Source organism: Lemur catta, chromosome 14 (genome assembly GCF_020740605.2).
Source record: "Lemur catta isolate mLemCat1 chromosome 14, mLemCat1.pri, whole genome shotgun sequence".
Taxonomy (NCBI): domain Eukaryota; kingdom Metazoa; phylum Chordata; class Mammalia; order Primates; family Lemuridae; genus Lemur; species Lemur catta.
This window is the reverse complement of record NC_059141.1, coordinates 65336658-65361425: the sequence shown is the minus strand read 5'-3', so window position 1 is coordinate 65361425 and position 24768 is coordinate 65336658. Positions and strand designations below refer to the sequence as shown.

Genomic DNA, 24768 nt, shown 5'->3' with positions numbered 1-24768 from the left:
CAGAGGAAAGGCTGCACACTGGTGTGTGGGACGGCGGACACCTGAACCTGACCTGGTGCCTGGTCTCGTGACACGTTTCAGGAAAAATAAATAAATCAGGGAGACATCAGGAAACCTTAAGCTCTAGGATGCTAAAGTGTCTACATTTATGTGAGTGCTTTCAAGGGCTCCTAAGGCCACTAGATTTGTTTAAGGCAAATGGAATGAATGAAGCTCTTCTGCTTATCACACGACATACTACAAAACAAATTCCAAAAAGGGAGAATGATTAAAAAACAAAACAAATCAATCAGATTACAGTCATCGGAGTGCTGCATGATCACTAAAACCTCCTCTCTCTCAAGGAGCCACCTTCCAATTGTCCAGTTTGATGTCATATATTACCTAAAAGAATGCCATCATTCAAAGAGTGTCAAGAGCAGATACTCTAAAAACAGAAGCAACACAATAATTATCCCCACCGCTACCTCTGTCTGTCAGCGGCTCTGTCACCTGTAATTCCTAGGTGGTCATTTTATTTTCCTCCTGTTGGGAGGGGGAGGAGGAAGAATGGCTGTCCTTAATTGTTGCTTTGTTTGCTTTATTAAATTCAGAGTCATTATCTAAAATGGGGGTAATCTCATTAGAACTTAGACTGCTCTATTATTTCTTGGGATGGGGTTAATTTCATATTTGCAGAGTCATAAAGTAAAAAGTCCAAAATCCAATTACAAAGGCTTAATTTCATAGTAACTAAAGAGAAACATTTCTATCATAAAAGAAAATACATACTTTGCTACTTCGGGAAACGATTTGTCAGGAACCAGGGGCCTAGGAGCAGGGTCTCCATTACTGTCATTCAACTTTGCATGATAATGCATCACACAGGGTTTCCAGTCTGCAGAAGGGAATAAATTTAATCAGCTGAAGTCAAAGTAATCAGGCTAAAGTTGACACATTTTAAGAAAGGTCAGCATTAAGCACATTTTCTCATCCTTAACTCAGTTACCATGTCATGGTCTCTGAGTTAGTATTCCTCCAGCTTGAATCTATAAAATGGATGTCTGCTGCAAAGTGCTAACTACGTTAGGACTAACAGGATTTATTTCACATTCTATTATTTGTTATTCCTTATAATTTTCCATGTGTCATGCTGGAAGGCTGGTGAGGTAATGTGATTAAGCTGAGAGTTGAACAGCTAAATTCATATTAGCAAATCAATCTGAATTTGTGCATAACCCAATCACGGTCCCACCGGCCATGGGGAGGAAATTCATTTGCTTACATTATTCTTTAACTCAGTTATCATTTACCAGAATTAGATGGTGAAGTCACACGTGCTTCACTGTTGGTATGGAAGCACCACTGGATTTTGGAAACAACTACCCTAAGTTGCTCTCCTCTGGAGAGCTGGCAGACCTGCCTCAGGGAAGGGACACGGAGTGACACCCTGGCGTGAACGCACTTTGGAGGTGGCAGCCTTTATCAGGTGGGGGCCCTGCCTACTCCTCAGTCTTTCAGGCCACCACACCCCAGCACTTCCCCTTCGTCCCACCGCTGACCCACTCTGTAGACACGGTGCCTGCGGACAGAGTCTGCTCTCACCTTCTGAAAGGCCTCCCAGAAAGAGCTCCTTTGACATCTTTGTTTCCAAAGTTCCAAGGGATTCCCAAGACGGTTTAGGAACAAATGTGGATCCCACATCAGATTCCAGCAAACATTCCCTACTCGCTCACGTGACTCAGTGGTGGAAGAGTCTGGAAGAGGCTCGTGGGCCCATCCCTCCCCACCGCCCCCTGGAGCAGCAGTGAGCTGACAACCCTAGTCCTTGGAGAAGAACGGCAGCTCCTGGCGCCTCTGGCTGCTCAGCAGTGACTTGGCACCCAGGGAAAAGACAGCACATTGAGTGCCAGCGATGACTTTGTTAAATAAGCTTCCCGAGTGTTCGCCCCTTATGCGCTCTCGTGATAGTGTGATTCTGAAATGATATTGAATCTGTGACACACCATAATGGCTTTGCATTGCTAATTCTAGAAATGCAGTCCCATTACTCAAGGGCTGACACTCCAATAAGATGCTTCTGCCCACAGAGCAAAGCAGAGCACTCTTCTATACTGGACACAAAAATACTTTCACTCTCCAAAGTAAAAGCAAAAGTTTCCTCTCTGTGGAAATTTGCTTTTCAAAATGAACATGTCAGAAACAATTATTCACCCAATAGAAACCCAAAGTCCTGACTGTTTTGGACATGCCATCCCTGTTCCTACCGGAACATGCCAACCAAGCTGAACACAGACATATGAGGGAAAATGTTCCAAACAACAGGGTGAAGTGCAAAAATCACTTAGTTTTCAGTTGCTGGTCTTAGACTGAAACTCAACAACACCTTTAGCAGTTGTGGGATTTAACTTCGTCAGTGAAGCTCTCTGTATGTCTCTCTGCCTGCAACATTAGAAGATTGGATCACAAGAACCTGAGGTCCTTCCCAGCTCCAAATTTTCATTAATTCTTGATAAACCTCCCCTTTACCTGATTCTCTGCTTTACATGTCTCTCTCCATTCCCTGACCTCATGTAACGTAAGATCCACGTGTCTTCCAAAAGGCATTTAACTTTCCTTTTGTTTCATATAAATTACTTGCACTGATTTTTTGGCCCTGTCATTAAATCACTGTTTGGGTTCTTGTCATCTGGAAGACACATGATAATTATGGTCATGATGTCACTCTTGGATGGACCACTCATGATGCTGTGGCCACACCAAGCACCTCAGACTTAGGCCACCTGATAGTAGCAGCAGCTCGCACCACTATCTGACTGACATCGGCTCTGCAGAGAAATAAGGGAGGTGAGGGGAACTGAACACCATTCTCTAAATATTAAACAGGTTTTGCACAGAGATGGTCATAACTAAGTTAGGTTGATCTTTACCTAATTTGGGAAGTCAGAGCAACTTTGTACTTTTTTTTTAACTCACCAATAATGAGGCGTGGTGTATTCATTTATCAGGACCATGTGCTTTTTATGGGGTGGTGCTGCACATACGCACGGGAAGTCCCAAAGTCAGCCCCCTGGGGGATGTTTGTGTTTACTTCTGCTCTTCTCTCATACAGCATAAAACAAAAGAAAAGAGAATTTTTAAAAGGCATAAACCCTGCGGTCCCCAATGCCCAGACTGCAGACCAACGCCAGTCCGTGGCCTGTCGGGAACCGGGCCGCACAGTAGGAGGTGGGCGGTAGGTGAGGCGAGAGAAAGAAGCTTCGTCTGCATTTGCAGCCACTGCATACAAGCATAAGCTCTGCCTCCTGTCAGATCAGGGGCTGCATGAGATTCCCGTAGGAGCGCGAACCCTACTGTAAAACGCGCGTGGGAGGGACCTCGGTTGTGTCTCCTTGTGAGAATCTGATGCCTGATGATCTGAGGTGGAGCTGAGGCGGTGACGCCAGCACTGGGGGGCGGCTGCAAATACAGATTATCATTAGCAGACAGGTTTGACTGCACAATGAATGTAATGTGCTTCAATCGTCTCGAAACCATTTGCCCGCCCCCAGTCCATGGAAAAATTGTCCTCCATGAAACTGGTCCCTGGTGCCAAAAAGGTTGGGGACCACTGTATAAACCCACAGAGACAAAAGGAATGAAAAGGAAGAACAGCAACAAAACTGTGTAAGCTGTAAGATAGAAAAGATGGTAGGGACGGTATTTACTGTATTTCTTTAATTATTTTAAGATAATTTGATGATCATTAACAATAATACAAAAACACATACTTCTGTTACCCAAACATGACAACCCAACCTTGCTTGCCCCTCTGTCCCCACTGTCCCCACACCTTTCACTGTGTTTTGCCTCTTTTTCTCAGCTCCCAGGTTCTCTCCCCCATGAGCCTTCCTCAACCAGGTAAACCAAAGCTGGTCTCTCCTACTTCTCTTTCCCACAGCAGCCTGCGCTCAGTGTCTAACAGGGATTTACCACATTGCATGTAACCACTGCTCACTTATCATTATCACCAGTCTATAATCTCCCAGATGGCAAGGCTGTATTCCACTGCGTGTCCCAGGCACTCTGCACCAGGCCTGGTAATTCACAGATGCTCAATAAATGCTAGTCAAGTCACCAATGGAGCTGTTTGGTCACCACTCGTTCAGGCTCCACCTCCACAGTCTACAGTGTTGCTAGGAAGTAGCTGCCTACCAGGGACTACATTTCCTGGGACCTCTTACTCCCAGGCTAGTTCTGCCCAAAGAAAATTGGAGACAGAGGTTAAGGCATGCCAGTTCTACACCTGAATAAGAATGCACTGTGCAATTCTCTCTTACCTTACCTGCTGGCTGAGTAAGGCTCAGGTGACAGCTGTCCTTCTATGACAATCCCCAATCATTGATTGGACTGTACATCAGAAAGACATTTCCAATGTGCCAGGCTACTGAGAATGTGGGACTTACCTGTTACAGCACTTAACACTACCTCATACAGGGTGCTCCCTACCTATACAGTGGCCTGCTGAATAAACACACGCAAGAGCAAATGTGGCAAACGTGGTGAATACCCACGGAAAAGCCAATCATAAAGGAAGACTCGAAGTCACCTTGAGGAGATCCAGTTTCAGCTGCAGCTCCCCTTGAGTGGATGAGCACAGAGCACCCACAGTGATGCTCATGTACTCCTCGGTGTTGATGACTGACAGCTGCTCCAAGATGCTGAGCGAGGTCTCCCGGTAGCACTCGTGGTCCAGGAAGATCTTGATGAAGGGCACCATTCCGTGGTCTTTCAGGACAACTGGGGAGCAGACAGACAGGACAGGGCTAGAGTGATGGGGGCCTTGAAACCTTCAATCACAAGGAAAGTTTTTTCCGACAATTATCAGAGTTTATTTTACTACATTTTATGTTTCTCTCTTGTCCACTGGTATGTTTTTTTGTAATCCACACCCACTATTAAAATGAGAAGAGTAAAAAAGAAACTGTGGAGCTGAGAATTAAAAAGAAAAACAGCTTCTTCTCCAGTGAAAATTTTGCTTTTTAAAAAAGAAATCTCTTGACTAAGATCTACCCACAGGAGATAAGTTCAAGACAAGAGGAATAAGCCTGAGAGATCTATGGTACAACATGGTGACTATGGTTAATAACAGTGTGTTGCATTCTTGGGAGGAAAAAGAAAAGAAAAGTACCCCTTATTTTTAGAAACCTAAGTAATATAAACCTCAACTAGATCTACCTCTCCCTTGATTCCCCCGTAATTCCCTAACGCAGGGCAAATGACAATTCTCTCTCTTCTCTCTGCCCAAATTCATATAGAAAGCAAGCCAGAATATAAGTTAAGAACATATTTCATTTCTAGGTAGTTTCTTGGGGACAGAACTAAAGAAATCTGGCTGGTGGTATGTTTTTGTTTAAATGTAATCCAAAGCATTTCTTCCCCAGGATTGATAGTTGGATTAATCTCTGTGGAATAAAAACTGAGACACAACCAGAACCTTCAAATGGCTTGATTATCTGCTTGAGCAGATAAGATTTCTCCAGTTGTGGGTCAGGTACCCCATGCACAGAAATCACCTTGCAGGGCTGTTTAAAAGTAGATTCCTGAGCTCTACTTTAACCTACAACTTATTACATATCTGGAAATGAGCCTAGGAATGTGCCTTTTAACCAGCAGCTCCAGGGAATCTTTTGCAGACTAATGTTGGAGACTCTTTCTCCGCTATAATTTGGTGTAATTAATCTATGAGGGCCTCAGATAAAGAAGCCTAAATCACCAAACTTACTGACAGGACTTTGTTGGTGTATCTGTCTCATACTATAATATATATATGCATATATATTTTATGCACATTTTTTTAAATCTAAAAGCCATATTATTTCAGGAAACTAGAAAGATTTTTGAATGGATGGAGCTGCTAAGTCCATCATGGCTGGGAGTATATCAAATTATGTTTCTTTAAAATAACTAGTTTTCTTTACATGTATTTTACTGTTTGGATATTAAAAACTCTGTAGTCAGTACAGCAGAATATTAATAGATTGCACTTGCAAAGAAAGGAATGGCTCTGTGTTCTCATAAATTTAGAAAATTTAGAAAATGCTAGATTAAGCCTCGCCTCCCTTCCCCCTCCCCCTCCCCTCCCCTCTCCTCTCCTCTTCTCTTTCCTCATCAACCTTCTTTAGTAACCTTACAAGTGAAACGTGCCAACTGAGGTCCGTATCTACCAGCTCACTAATGATCAACTGAACATCAGCCAACAGTCAACCAAAGGGTTGACGTTAGCCATTAGCCACAGTGTTAGTATGGATTACTCCTTGAATATAGCCTGTGAACACTGACATAAGTAGCCAGGAAATAGTAATGTGGTACCAAGCAGTGACAAGGCAAAGCTGGTACCAGCCTTACCTGCATTCCGAATCGACCCTTTCAGAAGCGTGGCCACAGTTCTCAGCATCACACAGGTGAGTTCTCTTTCCAGATCCTGAACACCGGAAGCAGACTCTTTGTTTCCTGCATATTTCAGAACCGACAAAAGCAACAAAAATTTAAGTACATATGGTATGACCCCTCATCTCTGACTGCATTAGTTTTCTATCCTCTTAAGGAGATGTGAATACAATGCTTCCATTACAAGGCAGTGTGCATCCCAGCTCATAAGACAGACACTACTACAGCAGAAGCGGGGGTTTTCCAACTCAAACACATCGGAGTCCCCTGCAGGGCTTGTTGCTAAAATCCAGAGCGCTATGCTGGGTCCCACCCCCAGAGTTCCTGCCTCAGTGGTTATTAGATGGGGCCTACAATATGCATCTCTGACAAGTTCCCAGGTGACACTGACAGGACTGGCCTAGGGACCACTCTTTGAGAAGCACTGCCCTAGAGGATACACGGAGCCCTTCCTCCTTGGTTTCCCTTTGGCCACTTTTGTAGTTTGTCATGTATGTCTGGAAGACAGGACTGCCAGCTGATGCCTGAGCCACGGAGAAGCTCAGGAAATCCTGGAGTGAACGTGGCCCCACTGGATCCCTGAGGGCAAAACCAGGTCCCTTTGGTTACCGTTGAATCCCCAGTGCCAGAAAACTGCCTGACAGAAATTGGAAGCTCGATACATATTTGAGGAATGAATAAAATGACTAACAGTAGAGTTTATTAACCGGGTGACAGAATATCTAAGAAACAGCAAGATACATTTAACAATAGAAAGCACAAAGTAGACAAGATGCATCAGCTCATAAAAAAGTTCAAATTCTCCTAGCTATGGTCATAGGTCTGGGATTGGCTTCAAAAGCAAACTGGATGTTAGGCTGCTGAAATGCAATATCCAGCTAAGACAACACAGAAACAGTAAACAAAAAAGATGCAAAGACTTCTCAGTTAAATGCCAAGGAAAGCAGGGGAGGCAATATGTTAACTTCACTCATGATGGGATTTAAGGCAGGACGTTACTGAGCTGTAAAAGGAAGCACATAACAAAACACTGCCAGGGCCAGCCCGAGGCCCAGATGCACAAAGCATCCCAGGGCTCAGCACCCACAGGCCTGATCTTGTTTGCAAACATCCTGGGGAGGGTGTGGGTCCTGCTTGGCCTCCAAAAGGTGCCTGAGCAATGGCACTGAAACTCTAGGGATAAGGTGACTACATTGCTTGAGCAACTGCTATATGCCAGTGCAGCAAGGGGTCCTTTTCAGATATTTCCTCATCTGAACTCACAACATGCCTGTGATGCAAGTATCACTACCCCCATTTTACAGAGGAGGAAACAGGCTCATGGAGGTTAAGTAACTTGCTCAGGATCGTTCAACTTGTAAGAAACATGGCCAGGATTCCAGCCAGGGCTGTGTGACCCACGCCCTCTCCCTCAGCTGCTTCCCGCCAGAGAGGCCCAGGAAACAGACAGACCAATGACCTTGTCTTAGGCCTGAAGCACAATACAGTGGGACAAGGAGAAGAAGGAGAGGATAAAAAGGTGGGGAGAGGTAAGTGGCCAGATTCCTGTGTCCCGGTGTCCCTTCTCCAGGCTTATTTCCCAGAGCAGCAGGTGTAGACAGACTAACGGAAAGACAAGAAGAGCTGGGAAAAGAGTTTTCTACCCGCTTCCCATTTGAAAGTCAGTGGAGGTGGGGGTTGCAGCCCACCATGTGGGGTGTCCCCAGCAGGACACGTAGCATGGGGCTTGGGGAGGCAGGGAAACAGTCCAATCCCTGAGCCACCCTGCACCCCAACAAGAACAGAGTTCGCAGCCTCGTGGGGCAGCAGGGGCCACAGAGCTTGAGACCCCAGAGTGTAGAGGCCAAGGCAGGGGAAGGGGACATTGCCAAGGAGCCACAGGTACACCCCAGCAGGGCACCTACACTCAGTGGGAGTGCTGGCCAGGGAAACCCTGGTGACCTCTTTCCCAGTGGGAGACCACGGGCTGACAGTGCAGTGATCCAGGTGGCCCGTGTCCCAGCAGACCCCAGAAGGGCTCCAGATCCCCAGGCCTCTCCAAGCTCCCATGCCTGAGGACCTGTCACACCCTGCTGTCTCCCCATCTACACACCTAGGCAATGTCTAGGGCAGGAGATACCCTAAAGCCGAGAATTCACAGGGCCTGAGTTAGCCACAAGTTCACCGTCCCACTTGCCTCTTCATGGGGAAGACTGGGAGGCTCCCTGCTGTTTGTGAAGCCCTGTGTCCCAGTACCTTCCTAGTGACACAAGCATGTCACTTTCTCTACTACATTTACAGGTGGCCAGGTTGGCACGCAGCCCAGGTCTGGTTGACACTGGCCCCAGCCCATTTGCCCGCCCCTCCTGACACCCGGTAGCACCTGACTTCCTCATGATCTTGGCCTGTCTCCGCAGCTGCGCCAGCAGCATGCCCAGGAGCCCCGAGTCCCGGAAGATGTCACTGAAGAGCGGGTCCCCACCAGCGATACTGAGGATGCTCTGCAGGGCCACAAGAGTGCAGGATGGCTCGGGGCTCTCCTTGATCAGATGCTGCACCTTCCGCAGGATCTCGTGGGGCACGTAGTGCAGCTCGAACACCAGGGCCTCCAGCAGCCGGAAGAAGTGCACCTGTACCAGGGCCGGCTTCAGGGGCACGAGCTCCACAAATTGGGAGATGGGCTGCAGGGTCCACTCCAGCAGGAAGAAGTTTCGAGCATTCCAGGCCCACATGGTCCTGACGGCCGACAGGACTTGCGTGCAGAGGACAGAGTTGCTGGATTTGTGGAAGACATTCTGCAGGACCTGGAAGGCCTGAAGATTCTTAACAGTCACCCCTGAAGAGGAAAGCAAGAATCACCCTGCAAGCCATTTCTCCCGCCTACCTCTAAATTAGGTGCTTTCATTATCATTAGGACAAGCTATTTGAAGTTGTTATTTTCTAGCTCCTGTGGGTACGTGTCTATCAGAAGTCCAGAAAAGCCAGCCACCCAGGACGTGAAGAAGGCTGGTGCTCCATTGCCCAGGGTGCACTGGAACTGTCGCCACTCTGAACTGAGATGTGCCATGAAGGTCAAGTATTACAACGGATTTTCAAAGGACAGCATGAAGAAAAGAATGCAAACTATCTCACTGACAAGTAGTTGTATTGACCACACACTGAGATGGCACTAGTTAGTATATATTGAGTTAAAATCTATTATCAACAATAATTTAACCTGTTTCTTCTTATTTAAAATTAAAATTACATTGAAAATACATAGGCTGTGCGGAGTGGCTCACGCCTATAATCCTAGCACTCTGGGAGGCCGAGGCGGGAGGATCGTTTGAGCTTAGGAGTTCGAGACCAGCCTGAGCAATATCAAGACCCCGTCTCTACCAAAAATAGAAAGAAATTACATGGACAACTAAAAATATATACAGAAAAAATTAGCCGGGCATGGTGGCATGTGCCTGTAGTCCCAGCTACTCGGGAGGCTGAGGCAGGAGGATTGCTTGAGCCCAGGAGTTTGAGGTTGCTGTGAGCTAGGCTGATGCCACGGCACTCTAGCCCGGGCAACAGAGTGAAACTCTGTCTCAAAAATATATATATATATAATGGACCTTGCATTTTATTTCCATTGTACAGTGCTGAGCTGGGAGGATTGGTTTCAATTGATTAATATCAAGTGATGTTGGAGATTATTAAGCAAAGTCAGTTTCATTTCTAGGCAAGCTGTTAAATAAACACACTTTCCCAGTCCAATGCTTCCTCTACCTTTTTCTCCAGCTTGAAGGTTAAGCTTCATTCCCCCTCACCCAGGAGGCACTTTGTCAGAAAGCTCCCTGACTCCAGCCCTCTCTGCCTCAAATACTAGGGATGTTTCCGAAACTCCGCTCTGATGCAGTCACTCCCCTAAACCACAATCATGCTCCTGTGTGTCTGCTGAAGCCCCATCTGCAGGCCCTCCTTACCCTGGTCCCTGCCTCTGCTCCACGGCAGGTGTCATTTCTCCAGACTTACTCAGCTGTTTCCGGCCACCATATCCTCCCCAGACTGTACTTTCTGCCTTTAAACTTCTCCCCTTTTATTTCAACCTAGACAACCTACACTTAGCCTTAAAACCCCCTTCATTGAGCCTTCTGTTTGGGGTTTTCTGAGTGACCCACCTTGGCGTCACAGCTGTGCCTGATGTATTTATCCTCCTGGTACCTAGCAAGCTAAGGTTCAGCATCCACGTGGCAGACCCTACAGAGGATGTACGGGGAGCAGACACCAGGCCTATTCACACTGGCACCCGCATGGGGCAGAGCACCTGCTGCATGGAAAGAACTGGTGCGTCCAACCTGAGCTCGTTAATCAATAAATATTTCAGTGTACTGAGAACTCTCTGACCTGCACCTGGGTGGCTGTTTCAGGGACATCAGTCCCCATTATGTAAGCAAATGTTACAGAGAAAGTCACACTGGAGTTGGGTGACAGAATCAAGCCCTCTTCCTTTAGTTGAGAGAGTCTTTGCCTTTATTGAGCAATGCTCCCTCTAAGTCCCACAGGTAACAAATTTCCTCACTGCACAAAGCTGAGGTCACACAGCTGGGAAAATCTATATGGGGAGATTTAGGATCCATAGACAGTCTCCCCGAAGGATATGACAGAATCAGAGCCTACTGCATCATTGACAGGTGCACAGAGAACCAGGGGAAGACCCTCGTAGCCATTCAGGGCTCAGCCCCAACTCTGCCAGTCATCCAGAGATGCAGAAAAGACCCACCAGAAGCCTCCTGGTAGAACTTGAAGCCTTCAAGCTGAGGGTAAGTGACACTGTCAAACACCTTCAGCTCTGACTTCCCACAGGTCGTCAGCCACACCACCAGCCCAACGAGCTCCTCCAGGTGTGGGTCCACTTCGCTCTGGGGCAGCCCGTCATACCTGTGGGGACAGAGGAGGCCAGCTCCCTGTACTTCTTGGACAGAGCATCCACCTTTGTTCACGGTGCTCCTCACAGGGATGCAGAGACAATGCAGGTCTGCAATGCTGGGGAAGACCCCAAGGGTCCCCACCAAGAGGCAGTTCAGCACCAAAAGGCAAGGGGAATACCCTGGGAAAACGTCACTGTTTGCAAACTTCAGCCTTGGATGGAAAGAAGTCAGAACCAGTGAAAAGCTACAGCATCTGCTCAGGAAAAATGACGTGTTGTTCTTCGGACATCGGCACAGTAGGGGCACCTCTAAAATGAGGGATGGAATATTTCAAAAGAGCAACAAAGCAGTGGGGGAAATGGCTTTATTGGCTTCCCTGTACTTATTTTAAGGTTGAGTATTATTTTTGCCTTCTAATGACAGGCAGGCGGGCTGTCTTGCTCTCGGTATTCCAGCTCGGCCATTTCTGGAATAAAAGTGCTCGCTGCGCAGCTTCAGTTACGGCAGAAAGGAAAGCCAATGCGCCAAAATGGGTCCTTACAGACGTTCCCCGGTACAGGCTCCTGTCCCCCTCCGGCCTTCCACGAGATGTCTGGGGAAACCTGACCACCCACTAAACCAAAGAAATGTTGAAGAAATGCTATGACCCAGACCTCCATGGTGGCAACAGTCATCCGGTCACGGTCCAGACTAATATGAAATGTGGCGTACCCAGAGGGACTGTTATGCTTAGCAGCCCCTTGGAGGAAGGCCCTCAGGCTGTGGTCATTTAACCACATCCTTTTCGAGACTGTGGGCCAAGGGTCTTCAGCCCCTCATCCAAGCCAGTGCCTTTAGACCCGAATCCTGGCTCTGTGGTGAAGTCTGTAAGCGCAGTAGTAAACCACACCCCACAGGGGAGAGAGCGTCTCACACTTGCTGAGCAAAGCACAAGGGAACATACATGGTCTGGCCCTGAAGCAGCTTCCCCAAGATCAGTGGGAGAGTTTGGATCATCAGGAAATTTCCGTGATTTCCATCCATTGCTCTCCCTAATCCCTGGCCCTGCCTGAAGATGATGTGACAAGTCAGCATAGGGGAAGTTTGTCCAGACTTGGCTGAACATGTCTTTGGGTTTCCCACAGCTCAAGGATTTGAGAGAGAACAGTTCACTTGGGAGCTGGTCCCAGAAAATAGCAGGAGGGGTGAGGCAATGTGAGACGGGGAAGGGAAGGAAGCTGATACAAGAGCATTCCCAAGCGAACTCATACTAGGCAACGGGAGTTAACCCTTCCAGGGACCCCTAGAGGCAGTGTAGAGCTTGCCCACCCCAGGGGAACCTTGGCTGGATATGGACCACCAGCTCATGCCAGTCACGGGTCGAGAGCTGCTTTTGGAGATTGCTGATTCCCAGACACGCACAGCCCTCCAAGCACAGCAGCCCCAGACAGCCCTCCAGCACAGACAGGTGGTTCTGTCTGGGTCTGACACCTGGAGGTCAGGCCAGCAGGCATGCAGGCAACAGGTGCCACCAAGTGGACTTGGTAGAACTATCACTGCTATCACCCATGGATTCTCTAAGGAAATGACCCCCACACCTGTCTGCACATTGAGTTACTTTTGCAATAGGAGGTCTCTCTGGCCACACTCTACTGAGCTTTCCATTTCAGAAGATGACACCTCATTATCGGTCTTCCTCCAAAGCACTCTGAGTAATTCTGAGGACCAAGGCTTTGGTGGTCCCATGTTTTCCCCCACCAAGCACAGCCACTTACTGAAGTAACACCTTGAGCAGCAGGGGGTAGCCCTCCGCATTCTCAAACTCCAGGAACAGTGTCGCAGAGACAGGGTAGGAGTCCTTCACGAAGCCCAGGATGAGGTTCACGGCCTCGCTGACCTCGGGAGCGGGCAGAGTGCCTGCCAGCCTGGAGAGGTTCTGGAGGGAGAGCCTCACACAGTCTGTGGCTGCAGGAGGGAAGCACAGTGCTGAGCTCCGAAGCAAGAGATTTTCAGCCAGTCACCCCCATCCCCCCACTGAAAGCTGCATGTCAACATGTGAATGAGAATTAATCCAAAACATGTTCTGCTGGCTCTTGCAGGCCCAGCAGGTAACACAGGAGTGGAAGGCAGCCGCTCAGCCCTCTGCTTCTAATTCCCAGAACCCCAGAGAGCCCAGGTCCATTAGGTAATGAGATGCAAGACACAAGGCCTGAGCCCACAGCAGACTTTAAGGAAGCAAAGTTGGAGCTCAGCAGGAATTAGCTTGTGAAAAGTGCAGGATGTATGAATACATGAAGAGGTGAGGGGGGAAGAGATGATGTGTTTTGGGTACTGAAGAAGCCAGGGGACTGGGGAGGGGGAGGAAGGCGGCACCCTTCCTGTGGGGCCTGGCCATGGGACCTGCTGGCTACCCCAGAGCAGTGGACAGCCAGAGTTACAAGAGAGTGGTCATCATCAGATTTGCATTTGGATGGATCACTGTTTTTAGAAATCTCTCTTTGAGAGAAGCCTCTCTGAGTGCTGGGAAAGCCACACCAGCAGATCAGGACCCGTACCTATGAGAACTGAGATTACGCAAGCTCAGCCTCTCAGCTGCAAGGACTCAGAAGTGCTCTGAAGTCTGCACGTCCAGCAAGGCAGCCCCCAGAACTGCCGGCTTAGCAGGTAACTGTGAGGTCAGCCCTGACTTCCTGACCCTCTCCTCACCCCATAAACCCACAGACACCACCCACTGCCCTAAGGAAGTAGTGCTTAGGTGGCAGGCTCCCCACTCAGGGGGAATTTTCTTTCAGCGTTGTTGTCTCGGGCATCAGAAAATAACACAGTGAGAGACCCCTGCAGCCAATGCCGACAGTTTCTTCTCAGCCACCTCAGACTCCAGCCTGTTGAGGAAGGGGTGCCCGGGCTGTGGAGCACCTCAGGAGACTGTTCACACTGGTCCTGGCCTCACAGGGAGCTCAGAATCCCCAAACTGGAGCCGCCATTCTGTCCAGGACTCAGTTACACTCAGAGGAGGGGCCGCCAGGCTTCCCCAGCTCTCACCAGCTGACTCCCTCCCTCTGTTACAGGAGGCCCCAGAAAGAACACAGCTCACAGGGCAAGTGTCTGTGGACAAGCAGATCACATGGGCGGGCTCAGACCCCCAACTCTCCCCAAAAGACCCCCTACCTCGGGGTTGGCACAAGAGATGGACTGCTGTGCTCAGCAGGGGAGCTGAGGAGATGCTGCACGGTGCGGGGGAGGTGAGCTGAAAAGCAGCTTCCTGAGAATATTCTCCTTGGTGCGAGCCTTGCAGAGCCTCTCCCGCCCCGTGTTGGGCCAGCAGAGATGAGGCCGCCAGAGTGTCCTGAGATCCTATGGGCCATGGTGACCTCTACGCATCCAGCATGAACTGGGTCCTCAGGAGACAGATGATGCCAGGGAGGCCCGGGCACCACTAACAAAATTGATCCCTCAGTGTCCTGCTTCTGATCAAATCCAGGTAATGAAGATGCAACTGATGCTGACACCTATGTGGCACCCACCACATACAGGGTGCTTTTAATATTAAAATACATCATTGGAGAACCACAGCACTTAAATAAGGTCAGCAGTATGATTCCCCCCATTTTACAGATGAGAAAATGGAGGCCCCTAGGTGATTAAGTGCCTGAGGTCACTCCGCTGTGAGGGCAGAGCTGGAGTCCACACCCTGGCTGTCCGACTCCAGACTCCGTGGCCTTAATCCCCAAGTGGAAATGGAGATGCTGGAGTCAGGCATCTCCAGGTTTGGAACTTGATTCTCTTCTTCACTAGCTGAGTAGCCAGGGCAAATTCTTCTACCACTCTCAATCTCTACTTTCCCCACTGCAAAACAGCATTAATATCTCTCTCAAAGAAACGAATGAGACAACGTACAAGCGGGCCCAGCACAGTGTCTGTTTGGTAGTATGTTCGTAGTAAATGAGTCTCTCTCCCTCCTCCTCCAGTGGAGGATCAGAATGAACAGTAAGTAAGACTGCTTTCAAGAATGGAGCCAAGCGATGTAGGATTATCTACTGGGCATGGTTGCTTATTCATCTCTTCTTTGGTCCCAGAAATCTATACTGATGCTACAAAAGCATCCCATACTGTGAAAAGTGGGCTCTCAGCCTTTGTTCCCAGAGTTCAAGGGAAGCCCTTGGGTGGCCCACAGCCTGCACCTGGTCTCCTGGGACATACCCTGCAGGTATTGGATGATGCCGAGGTTCTGGGCCTTGGAGATTGCCCTCAGCACGCAGAAGGTGGGCTCTTTCCAGAAGCAGCAGCTGTGCTCCCGAAGACAGGTTGTGGCCATCAGTAGAGCCTGGAGGTCGCTTCCCGAGAGAAGTCCCTCCAGAGCTTGAGACTCGCTGCAAATGTTCAGCAACATCTGGGAGGAAAAAAGGAGAAGGAGAAAGAAAAGGAGAAGGAGGCATAAAACAGCCAAGGAGACCTGGTTAGGAGCCTCCTTCCTATGACCGATTTGTTCCCTACTTTCCTGGAGCACTGATGGGCACGTCTCAGTGGGAGGGACAGGACTGTACACGGTCACCCTCTGCCCCTGACCAGCAGGGTCAACAGAGCCGGTTTTGGAAAGGGTGGCAGGGGTTGGGGCTCAGGTCTGCTGGCATCATCCCTAAACAAGCAGTTGTTATCCTTTCCAAATCAGAATGACAAAGAAGTCATTGACTTCATGTCTTTTTATATACAAATACAGAAAAATGCATCTACAATTAAGGTATGGAGTTAACAAGACCCTGTGCTGTTTAAAAAAAGAGGTGTTCCAGAACTCCTGATTGACACTCAAACTCTACTTTTCCATCAGATCATGAGAGTTATCCTAGAACCTCCTGACTGGGCTTGCCCTGGCCAATCCAGCCTTCCAATGGCTAGCAGAGGGACTTCCAGTACCTTCCTACCCACTTGGGATAAAATCCAAACCCCCAGCACGGCTCACAGCACCCTGCGTGGCCTGGCCTGGCCTCCTCTCTCACTTTATCAAGTGCAGCTCTGCCCTGGGCTCTCGGTGGTCCAATGGGCCTTCCCCCAGTTCAGCAGGTATCACCAGCTCCGTTCACTGCAATGAGCCCATGAGCCCCTCCTAGCCCGGTGACACAGCAACACTGGGCAGCATGGACCTGGGCTACTGGTCCCATGTCCCCACCTCCCTTGCAGGTAGGTGAGGACACATGATCGAGGTCTCACCTTGTTCTCACCTGTCCCTGGGCTTGGGTGACCATTTTTCTGCTCCTGCCCCCTTCCTGCCACCCCCACCAGGACACCTCCTCTGATCCTGCCGACCTTCAGCTCCCGGGGTAAATGCCATTTCCTTCAAACGTCTCCACTGATTCTCTAATATAAATCAGGGCCCCTTATCATCACTGTCCAGCACACTTTTGACTTTCCCTTCATAGCACATAAAAAATTTCCAACTATGCACTTATTCCTGGATCGTTTTTCCATTTGGCCCCTCTACCTTTCCGTCACCTCTGAAGTAAGTGCAGGTCTGGTAGGAGTTCTGTGTATTTTCATGGAATGAAATAATGACAACTCTTAGGGAACACAGACATAGTCTACCCTCGGGGCTGACATCCTGTCCTCATGTCCAGAGGACCTCGAAGACAGGAGCTGCACTAGTTCCCTGCAGGGCACATAAAAGCTACCTGGTAAAGATTTGTGAAAGGGCCTGGTATAGCATTCTGGGCACCCCCTAGAATCTGATTTATGTAAAGGCAAATGACACCTACATTCATTGCGAGGAATGCAGCTTAGGCGACAGCCCCCCATAAGTGGAATCTGAAATACTCCCCAGCAGTGATGAGTCGGCTTGAAAATCAGTCTAAAATGGATGTTTCTGGGGACATCGTGCACGATGGACAGCTGCATTTGGAAATTCACTGAATGGTCACAGGCACCTGCTACATGGGAGACGCTGCCCAGGGCATTGGACACAGAGATGGGTCCGGCACACGGTCCTCCCTGCCCTCCCCCACAAGGTCAAAGAAGCAGGAAGAGTTTTCTGCAGAACTCAGCATCTCAGGAGCTGAGAAAGCAGAAACTGTCCAGAAGAGGGGAGGGGAAGGAGGTGAGGAAAGGTGGAACGACAAGAGGACACTGTGTTTGATGCTCAAGGCCTGAGCTGACTGCAGGGGGGAGGGAAGGAGGAGCCCACAGAAGAGCTAAACGCATGACTGTGAGTGGAAAACCAATGCCCAGAGTGCCAGCCCCAGCGCCTCCCATGGCCTCTGTGAGCACAGACCCCATGATTACTCACCACGCCTTTGCTTGTAAGCCTCAGGGTGACAACACTACGCATCCTGGGACTGCAGAGAGGGCTCGTGGGAGTGACCCGTGTTATCAGAGGGGAAGGACGGGCTAGAGGGAGGAGGACCAGATGCCAGGGAGGGTGGGCAGGACCAAGGATGCAGACTGTCGGGAAGGAGCTTGGGGTGCAGGGCAGCCAAGTGGTGGGGGCACACCTTTCTGTGAGGGGACACAACCGCTTTCCAACCATTCAGGTATTGGGGGAGTAGGGGCAGAGGGGAGAGCCAGCCCCTCTGGGAGAACAGAGGAGCTCAAGACCTGGGTCTGGGAAGCACCTGAAGCATCTCTGGGAAGCAAGGCCCTCCTCACACTCACCTGCACAAACATCCTCTGAACTTGAACATCATTTTCAAAAAGCTCATCCTTTTCCACAGGAAATGCAAAGAAGAGGTAAAGGCACCGGAGGAGCAGGGCTGGAAGCCCAGACTCTGCAACCCTGCCCAGTGTCTCCTGCAAGGGAAGAACACGGGTGACCCAGGGCGGCAGAGGCAGTGGGGCCTGGGAAAGCCACTTCCTCTCTGGAGTCCAGTCCTTGAGTGTGAAATGCAGACAGTCAGAGGCCCAGCCAGGGCGGCTGTGAAGGTTGTTTGTTTATATAAAGTACCTGCTGTGTGTTCCATAAATGTTATTAATAGCTCCTCTATAAGATACACAGACTACAAGAAGAAAGGAAGGCGGGGAGAGAAAGATGGGGAACGGGAATGTGGAACTTAGACTTCACAGGCGTCCTAGCAAACCACACCAGCTGACTGTGGTCGGCCAGGGGCCTCCCGACCAGGAAGGGAGAGCGAGAGCGGGAGCGGTCAGGAGGGGAGGTTGGTAATAAGCTCGTGAGGATCTGATCTGGCCCCTTCTACCGTCTCATCCAGTCCCAGACCTTGCCAGGACTCACACAGCTCCAGGTGCAGATAGACAACCACACCTCACTAAACTGCCAGGGATGCCAGGCAGGGGCCAAAAGGATAGGAGGCTGGCAGATATGGAGACCAGCCTGCACGCAGAGCTGCCTGGGGCCTTTCTCCCACAGGCTCTGCCTGCAGCCCACTGGGATTAGAGCAGCTGCAACCTCTGTGTGCACATATGTGCGCATGTGTAATCGCATATGAGCCCCTGTGGGGACAACCTATGAAATATTGTCCATGCAACTTCCCACCGAGTTGGCTAAGCTGACAGACACATGGGGTAAGTTAGAGGAGAGAGGGAAGAATGTACAGTCTGGGCCACGCTCAGGCACAGACACAGGCTGCTGATCCTTATCCTCCTTCTGAAAGTTCCCAGTGTGAGGTATGATGTCTTTCTCTTTATTTGACGCCTTGCTGGTGGTGACCCCCTTGGGGCAGCTCTCCCTGTCCTCACCCATCTGCACCTGCTTCCTGCTCCTACTGCTCTGCGTAGTGCAACATAAGCCCTTGGGTTAATGCGTCACCACTCAGGCTGCAGAGTCCCTCCCCAGGGCAGACAAGCCCGCGTTCTGAGCTTCAGGCCGCTGACAGTGGTCCAGGCAGTTTATGGGGAGGAAAGTCAGGTGGCCCTCCCTCCTGCTAACTTCCCGAGCAGGACCGTCCCCAGACAGCGACTGCACACTGTATTCCTATCACACCTCCGTGCACAGATCCAAATGCCCAACTGGTGTCTGTTCATCTAGTGAAGCAGCTGTGGAATCAGGTAATGGGTAAAGGCCAGAAGAATCTGGAGAAGTTACACTGAGGGCAGCGGGCCAGACTCGCAGCGGGCACTCCTGATAAACCCATGAGTCTCTGGGTCAGCCCTGCCCAAGACATCTGGCCATTTTTGCTAATGGTCACAGCTGCCAGGGGCCATTTCCACCTGAGAGGACATCAGCCAGCAGCAAACCACTTAGGGAAGAAGCCCCAGGCCCCCAGCCTCATGATGGCAAGATGTGACTGCAGCCAGGGCGGGCACAGTGGGAAGGAGGAGGACCCAACGCCATCCAAGCATCATCTCTGGGCAAGTGCAGGACAAGTGCCTACCCGTGTACCTCGTTCAGGCTGAGTGTCACAGGAAGCAATGAAGAACAGTGGCTCAGAGCATGGGTTCTTGCAGTCATAGCACAGGTAAACCTGTTTTCTCATCACTATCTGGGCATCACCATAGTCCCCTCATAAGGGAGATTAATTAGCACAATGCTTGGGACATTTGGGAAATGGTCGATAAACATCGGTTATCAATCCCACACTAACCCTAGAACAGAGGCATTATTACCCCAATTCTAAAATTAGAAATACAACCAAGTGGCAGAGACTTAAAACAATTCGCCCATGGTTACGCAGCTTGTCACTTGGAAAGGCAGGATTCAAACCTGAATTTCAGACTCTGAAGTCCATGTTCTGTACCAGAAGGGGAGTAGGAAGGAGAAACAACGTCAGTTTCATAAAAAGAAAGACCCCTTGGGACATGTCACTGCCCTGTGTGGCCGCCCCTCCACACTGGGAGGAAGAGCACCCGGGGCAGAGGCCAATGGGCCTGGAACTCACCGAGTCTGTCCCCGTGAGCACGTACACTGACTTCAGGAGCAGGTAACCATCCTGATCCACGTCCCCCTTCCACGACAGCAACTCCCAAGCCGCCACCCGTGCTTTCTCTGGAAGAAAGTGTCACCAGCAGGGTGTACAGTGACCTGTCCAGCTTGCCTCCCTCCACACAGGGCATCATCTCCCCAGCAGATGGGCCTGAGCATCTTTAGAGGACTCTGGCCTCCTGCCTACACACCTCCAAGGCCACCCAAATCTCTACCAAACGTTTCACACTCTGCCAGACCAATCTCCTTGCAGGACAGCCTTTATTGTGTCACCATCCCTGTTTAAGAACCATCAATGGCTCCCTATTGCCAGTGAGTAAGAACAAGCTCCTCAGCTGTTGGAGTCCCCACAATCCAGGATCTTCCCCACTTCCTCTATCACACAGTCCCTTACATTGCAGGAGTCTCCGCAATCTACACCATGCTTGAGCTAGTCTTCCTCTTGGAATTCTCTCCTGCCCCTCAGCCCTCAGCCACCATGAAATTCTTCCCAGCCTTCAGGGACCAGCTCGCACAGGTGGAAGAATGCAAGTCAGGAGACCCGCAGAACATGCACACTTTGACCTCTGTAACTTTTGGGGACCAAGCTCTCCATTGAACATACAGGTGCACCTCAGATCCTAGCACTTCCTCCCATAGACCCTGGTCCTCTGTGTGTGTGTGCACATGTGTGTGCCTATGTGTGTGGTGTCTGTGTCTGTTTCTGTCTCTGTGTGTCTTTCTGTGTAGTGTCTCTGTGTGTCTCTGTGTGTAGTGCGTATGTATGAGTGTCTGCATGTGTAGAGTGTGTGTCTGTGTGTAATATCTATGAATAGAGTCTCCACATGTGTCTGTGTGTCTGTGTAGTATGTGTGTAGCATGTATGTCTGTATTCGTGTCTGTGTGTCTCTGTGGGACTGTGTGTGTCTGTGTGTCTGTGCGTAGTATCTGTGTGTGTCTGTGTATAATGTACTGTGTGCACTGTGTCTGTGTGCACATGTATGTCTATGTGGGTGTCTGTGTGTATCTCTGTGGGACGTGTGTGTCTGTGTGTAGTATGTGTGTACGTGTCTGTGTGTGGTGTATCTGTATGTGTCTGTGCATGGCGTACTGTGTGCAGTGTGTGCAGTATGTCCGTGTGTGTATGTGTGTTTCCATGTCCATGTCCTAGGAGCAGCAGAGCTTCCCGACCCCGTTTCCTTCCCCCTCCGCCCTTCTCTCTGCCTCCCAGGAGGGAAGGGGCAGAGCGGGGCCCTCATGCTCTCTGGCAAGCGGCACTCTAACTCCATGAGAAAGCAGAGAGGGGCTCAGAGAGGCCTGGAGGGGTCTGCAGAGCTGCTTTGCCCTTCACAGAGTGTGCTGCAGCCCCTCTGTTCTCTTACCTGCAGGCTTCCCAGCAAGGGCCTTCTGTAGTTCTTGGGCAAGCTGGTCAGAAACGTCTTCTGCCAGCCTTTGGAGACTGGGAAAGCAGATGATGCCCACAGAGTGTTCCCCGGCCTGAAGTGCGGCAGACAGGGCTCGGTCAGAGATGTCAACGCTACAGGCAAGGCATGAGAATCACCTTGCCTCCCGCCGTCCCAGCACAAACCAGTGGCTCAACTCTCTTCCCCAGCTACATCCCACAGGCCACCAAATCACCCCCTCCCAGCTTCAGCCACAGTCCCTACACCAATGTCTCTAAATCCTTTCACTTCCTGCTGCGCTCCAGACCCACACATCCAAATGCCCCTGGACATCTCCCCCGAAACCTGTGCCCCAGAAACATCCAACACACAGAGCCCGACCCTCACCTTCCCCCACAACCTGCCGTGGAACTGGTGCCCTTGTGGAAATTCCAAGAGAGACTCTCTAGGCATCCCTCTCTCACCCTTATCCAATTCATTGCTGTGTCTCGCTGACTCTCCTCCTGTACAGTTTTCAAATCTTGTACAGACATCTTAGTTTTAGCTATTCAGTTACTTCCTTTAGATAATTCTAAAAAGTGAATTGCAAGTTAAAGCATGTGCTTTTATTTTTAACCCTTTGTTACATATCACTAACTCGTTCTCCGGATAAAGTTCTCCAGATTAGACACGGCAGGCTCCGTAGGAGAGGGCTGGTTTCTGCACGCCCAGACCAGCACTGAGCACGGGCGCGCTCCTTCATCTGTAATGGAAAACCTCACAGAAGAAACATGTCTCATCTCCATTGCAGCTTTTCGATTACTAGAGTGGACAAGCACTTCTCATGCTTCCTGCATGCCAGTTGATTCTTAGCCTATTACTCCATTAGGGTTTCCACTATTTTCCTATTTATTTAAAAAGTTATTTGTATGTAAAAATGTTCATTTTGGTCCATAATGTAACTGCAGTTATTTCCAGTTTGCCATTTTTGTCTTTCAATTTGGTATTGTTTGGTTTTGCTACATGGAAATCTGAAATTTGTGAGAATGAGAAATCAAATTTCTCAATCTGTTCTTTCATTTATGGCTTTAGTTCCAGGCTAAAAACATTTTTCCCCAGTCCAAGTTGCTGTTTTTACTCTCATTTTCAAATTCCTCAAAATTCTTTCTCATCTGTCCCTCCTCTATTTCTATCCCACCTGTTCATTTTTTCCTCATACTTTTTCCTCTTATTATTTAGGATACTACTAAAGGATGGTGCAAAAGCAATTACGGTTTTAGCACTGATGAAATTTGCCATTTGATGTTGGAATACATTCTTAAATAAATGTGATTATTTACATCACTTTAGACGAGATCGGGTGCGTTCAGGGTGGTATGGCCATAGACGTTATACATCATTTTAATGCACGTTTCTCACTTTATGTTTTTGTGCTAATGATTTATTACTTGCTATTTATTTTATATTTATTTTAGACTATGGAAATGATGTTAGACAAAAAGCAAATTCAAGTGATTTTCTTATTCGAGTTCAAAATGGGTCCTAAAGCAACAAAGACAACTCTCAACATCAACAATGCATTTGGCCCAGGGACTGCTAACGAACGTACAGTGCAGTGGTGGTTCAAGAAGTTTTGCAACGGAGACGAGAGGCTTGAAGATGAGGAGCACAGTGGCCAGCCATCGGAAGTTGACAACGACCAACTGAGAGCAATCATTGAAGCTGATCATCTTACAACTACATGACAAGTTGCCAAAGAACTCAACCACCAATCTATGGTTGTTTGGCATTTGAAGCAAATTGGAAAGGTGAAACGCTCAATAAGTGGTTGCCTCATGAGCTGACTGAAAATCAAGTCATCTTCTGTTTTTTTATTTCAACATATTATGGGGATACATCTCTTCTTATACAAAATAACAAACCATTTCTCGATTGGATTGTGACATGTGACGAAAAGTGGATTTTATACAACCAGTGACAACTGGTTCAGTGGTTGGACTGAGAAACAGCTCCAAAGCACTTTCCAAAGTCAAACTTGCACCAAAAAAAGGTCATTGTCACTGTTTGGTGGTCTGCTGCCAGTCTGATCTGCTACAGCTTTCTGAATCCCAGCGAAACCATTACATCTGAGATGCTCAGCAAATCAATGAGATGCACCAAAACCTACAACGCCTGCAGCTGGCATTGGTCAACAGAAAGGGCCCAGTTCTTCTCCATGACAAAACCCGACTGCACATCGCACAACCAACGCTTCAAAAGTTGAACAAATTGGGCTACAAAGTTTTGCCTCCTCCGCCATTTTCACCTGACCTCTCGCCAACCGACTACCACTTCTTCAAGCATCTCAACAACTTTTTACAGGGAAAATGCTTCCCAAGAGCTCGTCAAATCCCAAAGCAAAGATTTTTATGCCATAAGAATAAACAAACTTATTTTTCGTTAGCAAAAATGTGTTGATTGTAATGGTCCCTATTTTGATTAATAAAGATGTGTTTGAGCCTAGTTATAATGATTTAAAATTCATGATCCAAAACCACAGTTACTTTTGCACCAACCTAAAGATTTAACAGAAGTCATGAGTTTTAAAATTCTGCTTGGAATGCCAGACTGTTTTTGGAATCTCCTCCCAGTTTCTGCAGCAATCCTGCCCCTAGGTCTGCCTTGCATCAGTCTCTGGGCAGATGTCCTTTACTCTTTGTTTTACCTCATTGTCACAGGCCAAGTTTACCAGTCCTGGGGTGGGGAGGGCGCCTTCCAGACCAATGGTCAAAGCGGAGGGACTGCCCTTGGCCAAGGACTTGAGCTCCAGTGATTCCCCATCCCCAGTTCCGACCAGGAAGGTAGGCCACTGTGCATATTTCTGGCTCCAGTGGCCTCCATGAAGTGCAGTTTTGCCAACTGCCATCCACTTGCCCCTACTCTCCATCCGTATTAAATTAAATCCCTGCCCAAAGACATGACTAGGTTGTGTGTGTGTGTGTGTGTGTGTGTGTGTGTGTGTGTGTGTGTGTGTGTAAAGCTGAGCTCATCCATCTAGAAAAAGGGAGGAAGGCATCAAATTCCCAAAGGGAAAACATTTTTAATGTGTTTCTTGCTATGACATTGTTTGTTGAAAAATAAAACCTTTAAATATTTTCTCTTTATAAACAATGTGAAGCGGCAAGCCACAGATTGAGAGAAAATATTGCAACTGACAAAGGATTCCTATCTAGGCCTCCATAAACTGATAAGAAAAGGACAAACAAACAGATTTTTAAAACACAACAAAATAAACACAGGA

The 24768-nt window shown here is 48.9% G+C and overlaps 1 protein-coding gene across 1 annotated transcript; it reads right to left on the bottom strand.

Moving 5' to 3' along the window:
* Positions 1-3445: 3445 nt before the first annotated feature.
* LOC123649753 (WD repeat- and FYVE domain-containing protein 4-like) lies at positions 3446-24414 on the bottom strand. The gene is made up of 10 exons (XM_045567928.1): positions 24217-24414; positions 21489-21603; positions 20084-20190; positions 17904-18038; positions 15465-15654; positions 13040-13229; positions 11138-11295; positions 8771-9223; positions 6367-6471; positions 3446-4758 (listed from the first exon to the last, which is right to left on the bottom strand). The coding sequence occupies exons 1-10, from the start codon at positions 24412-24414 to the stop codon at positions 4544-4546; spliced, it is 1866 nt and encodes a 621-aa protein (XP_045423884.1). The 3' UTR covers positions 3446-4543.
* Between the last annotated feature and the right edge of the window lie 354 nt (positions 24415-24768).

Coding starts and splice junctions, on each gene's coding strand:
- LOC123649753 (XM_045567928.1), bottom strand. CDS start 24,414: ATGGAGAGTAGGGGCAAGTGGATGGCAGTTGGCAAAACTGCACTTCAT. Junction 11,296..13,039: donor CTGCTCAAGGTGTTACTTCA/GTAAGTGGCTGT, acceptor CTGTCCCCACAG/GTATGACGGGCTGCCCCAGA. Junction 4,759..6,366: donor AGGGTCGATTCGGAATGCAG/GTAAGGCTGGTA, acceptor TCTGCTCCCCAG/TTGTCCTGAAAGACCACGGA.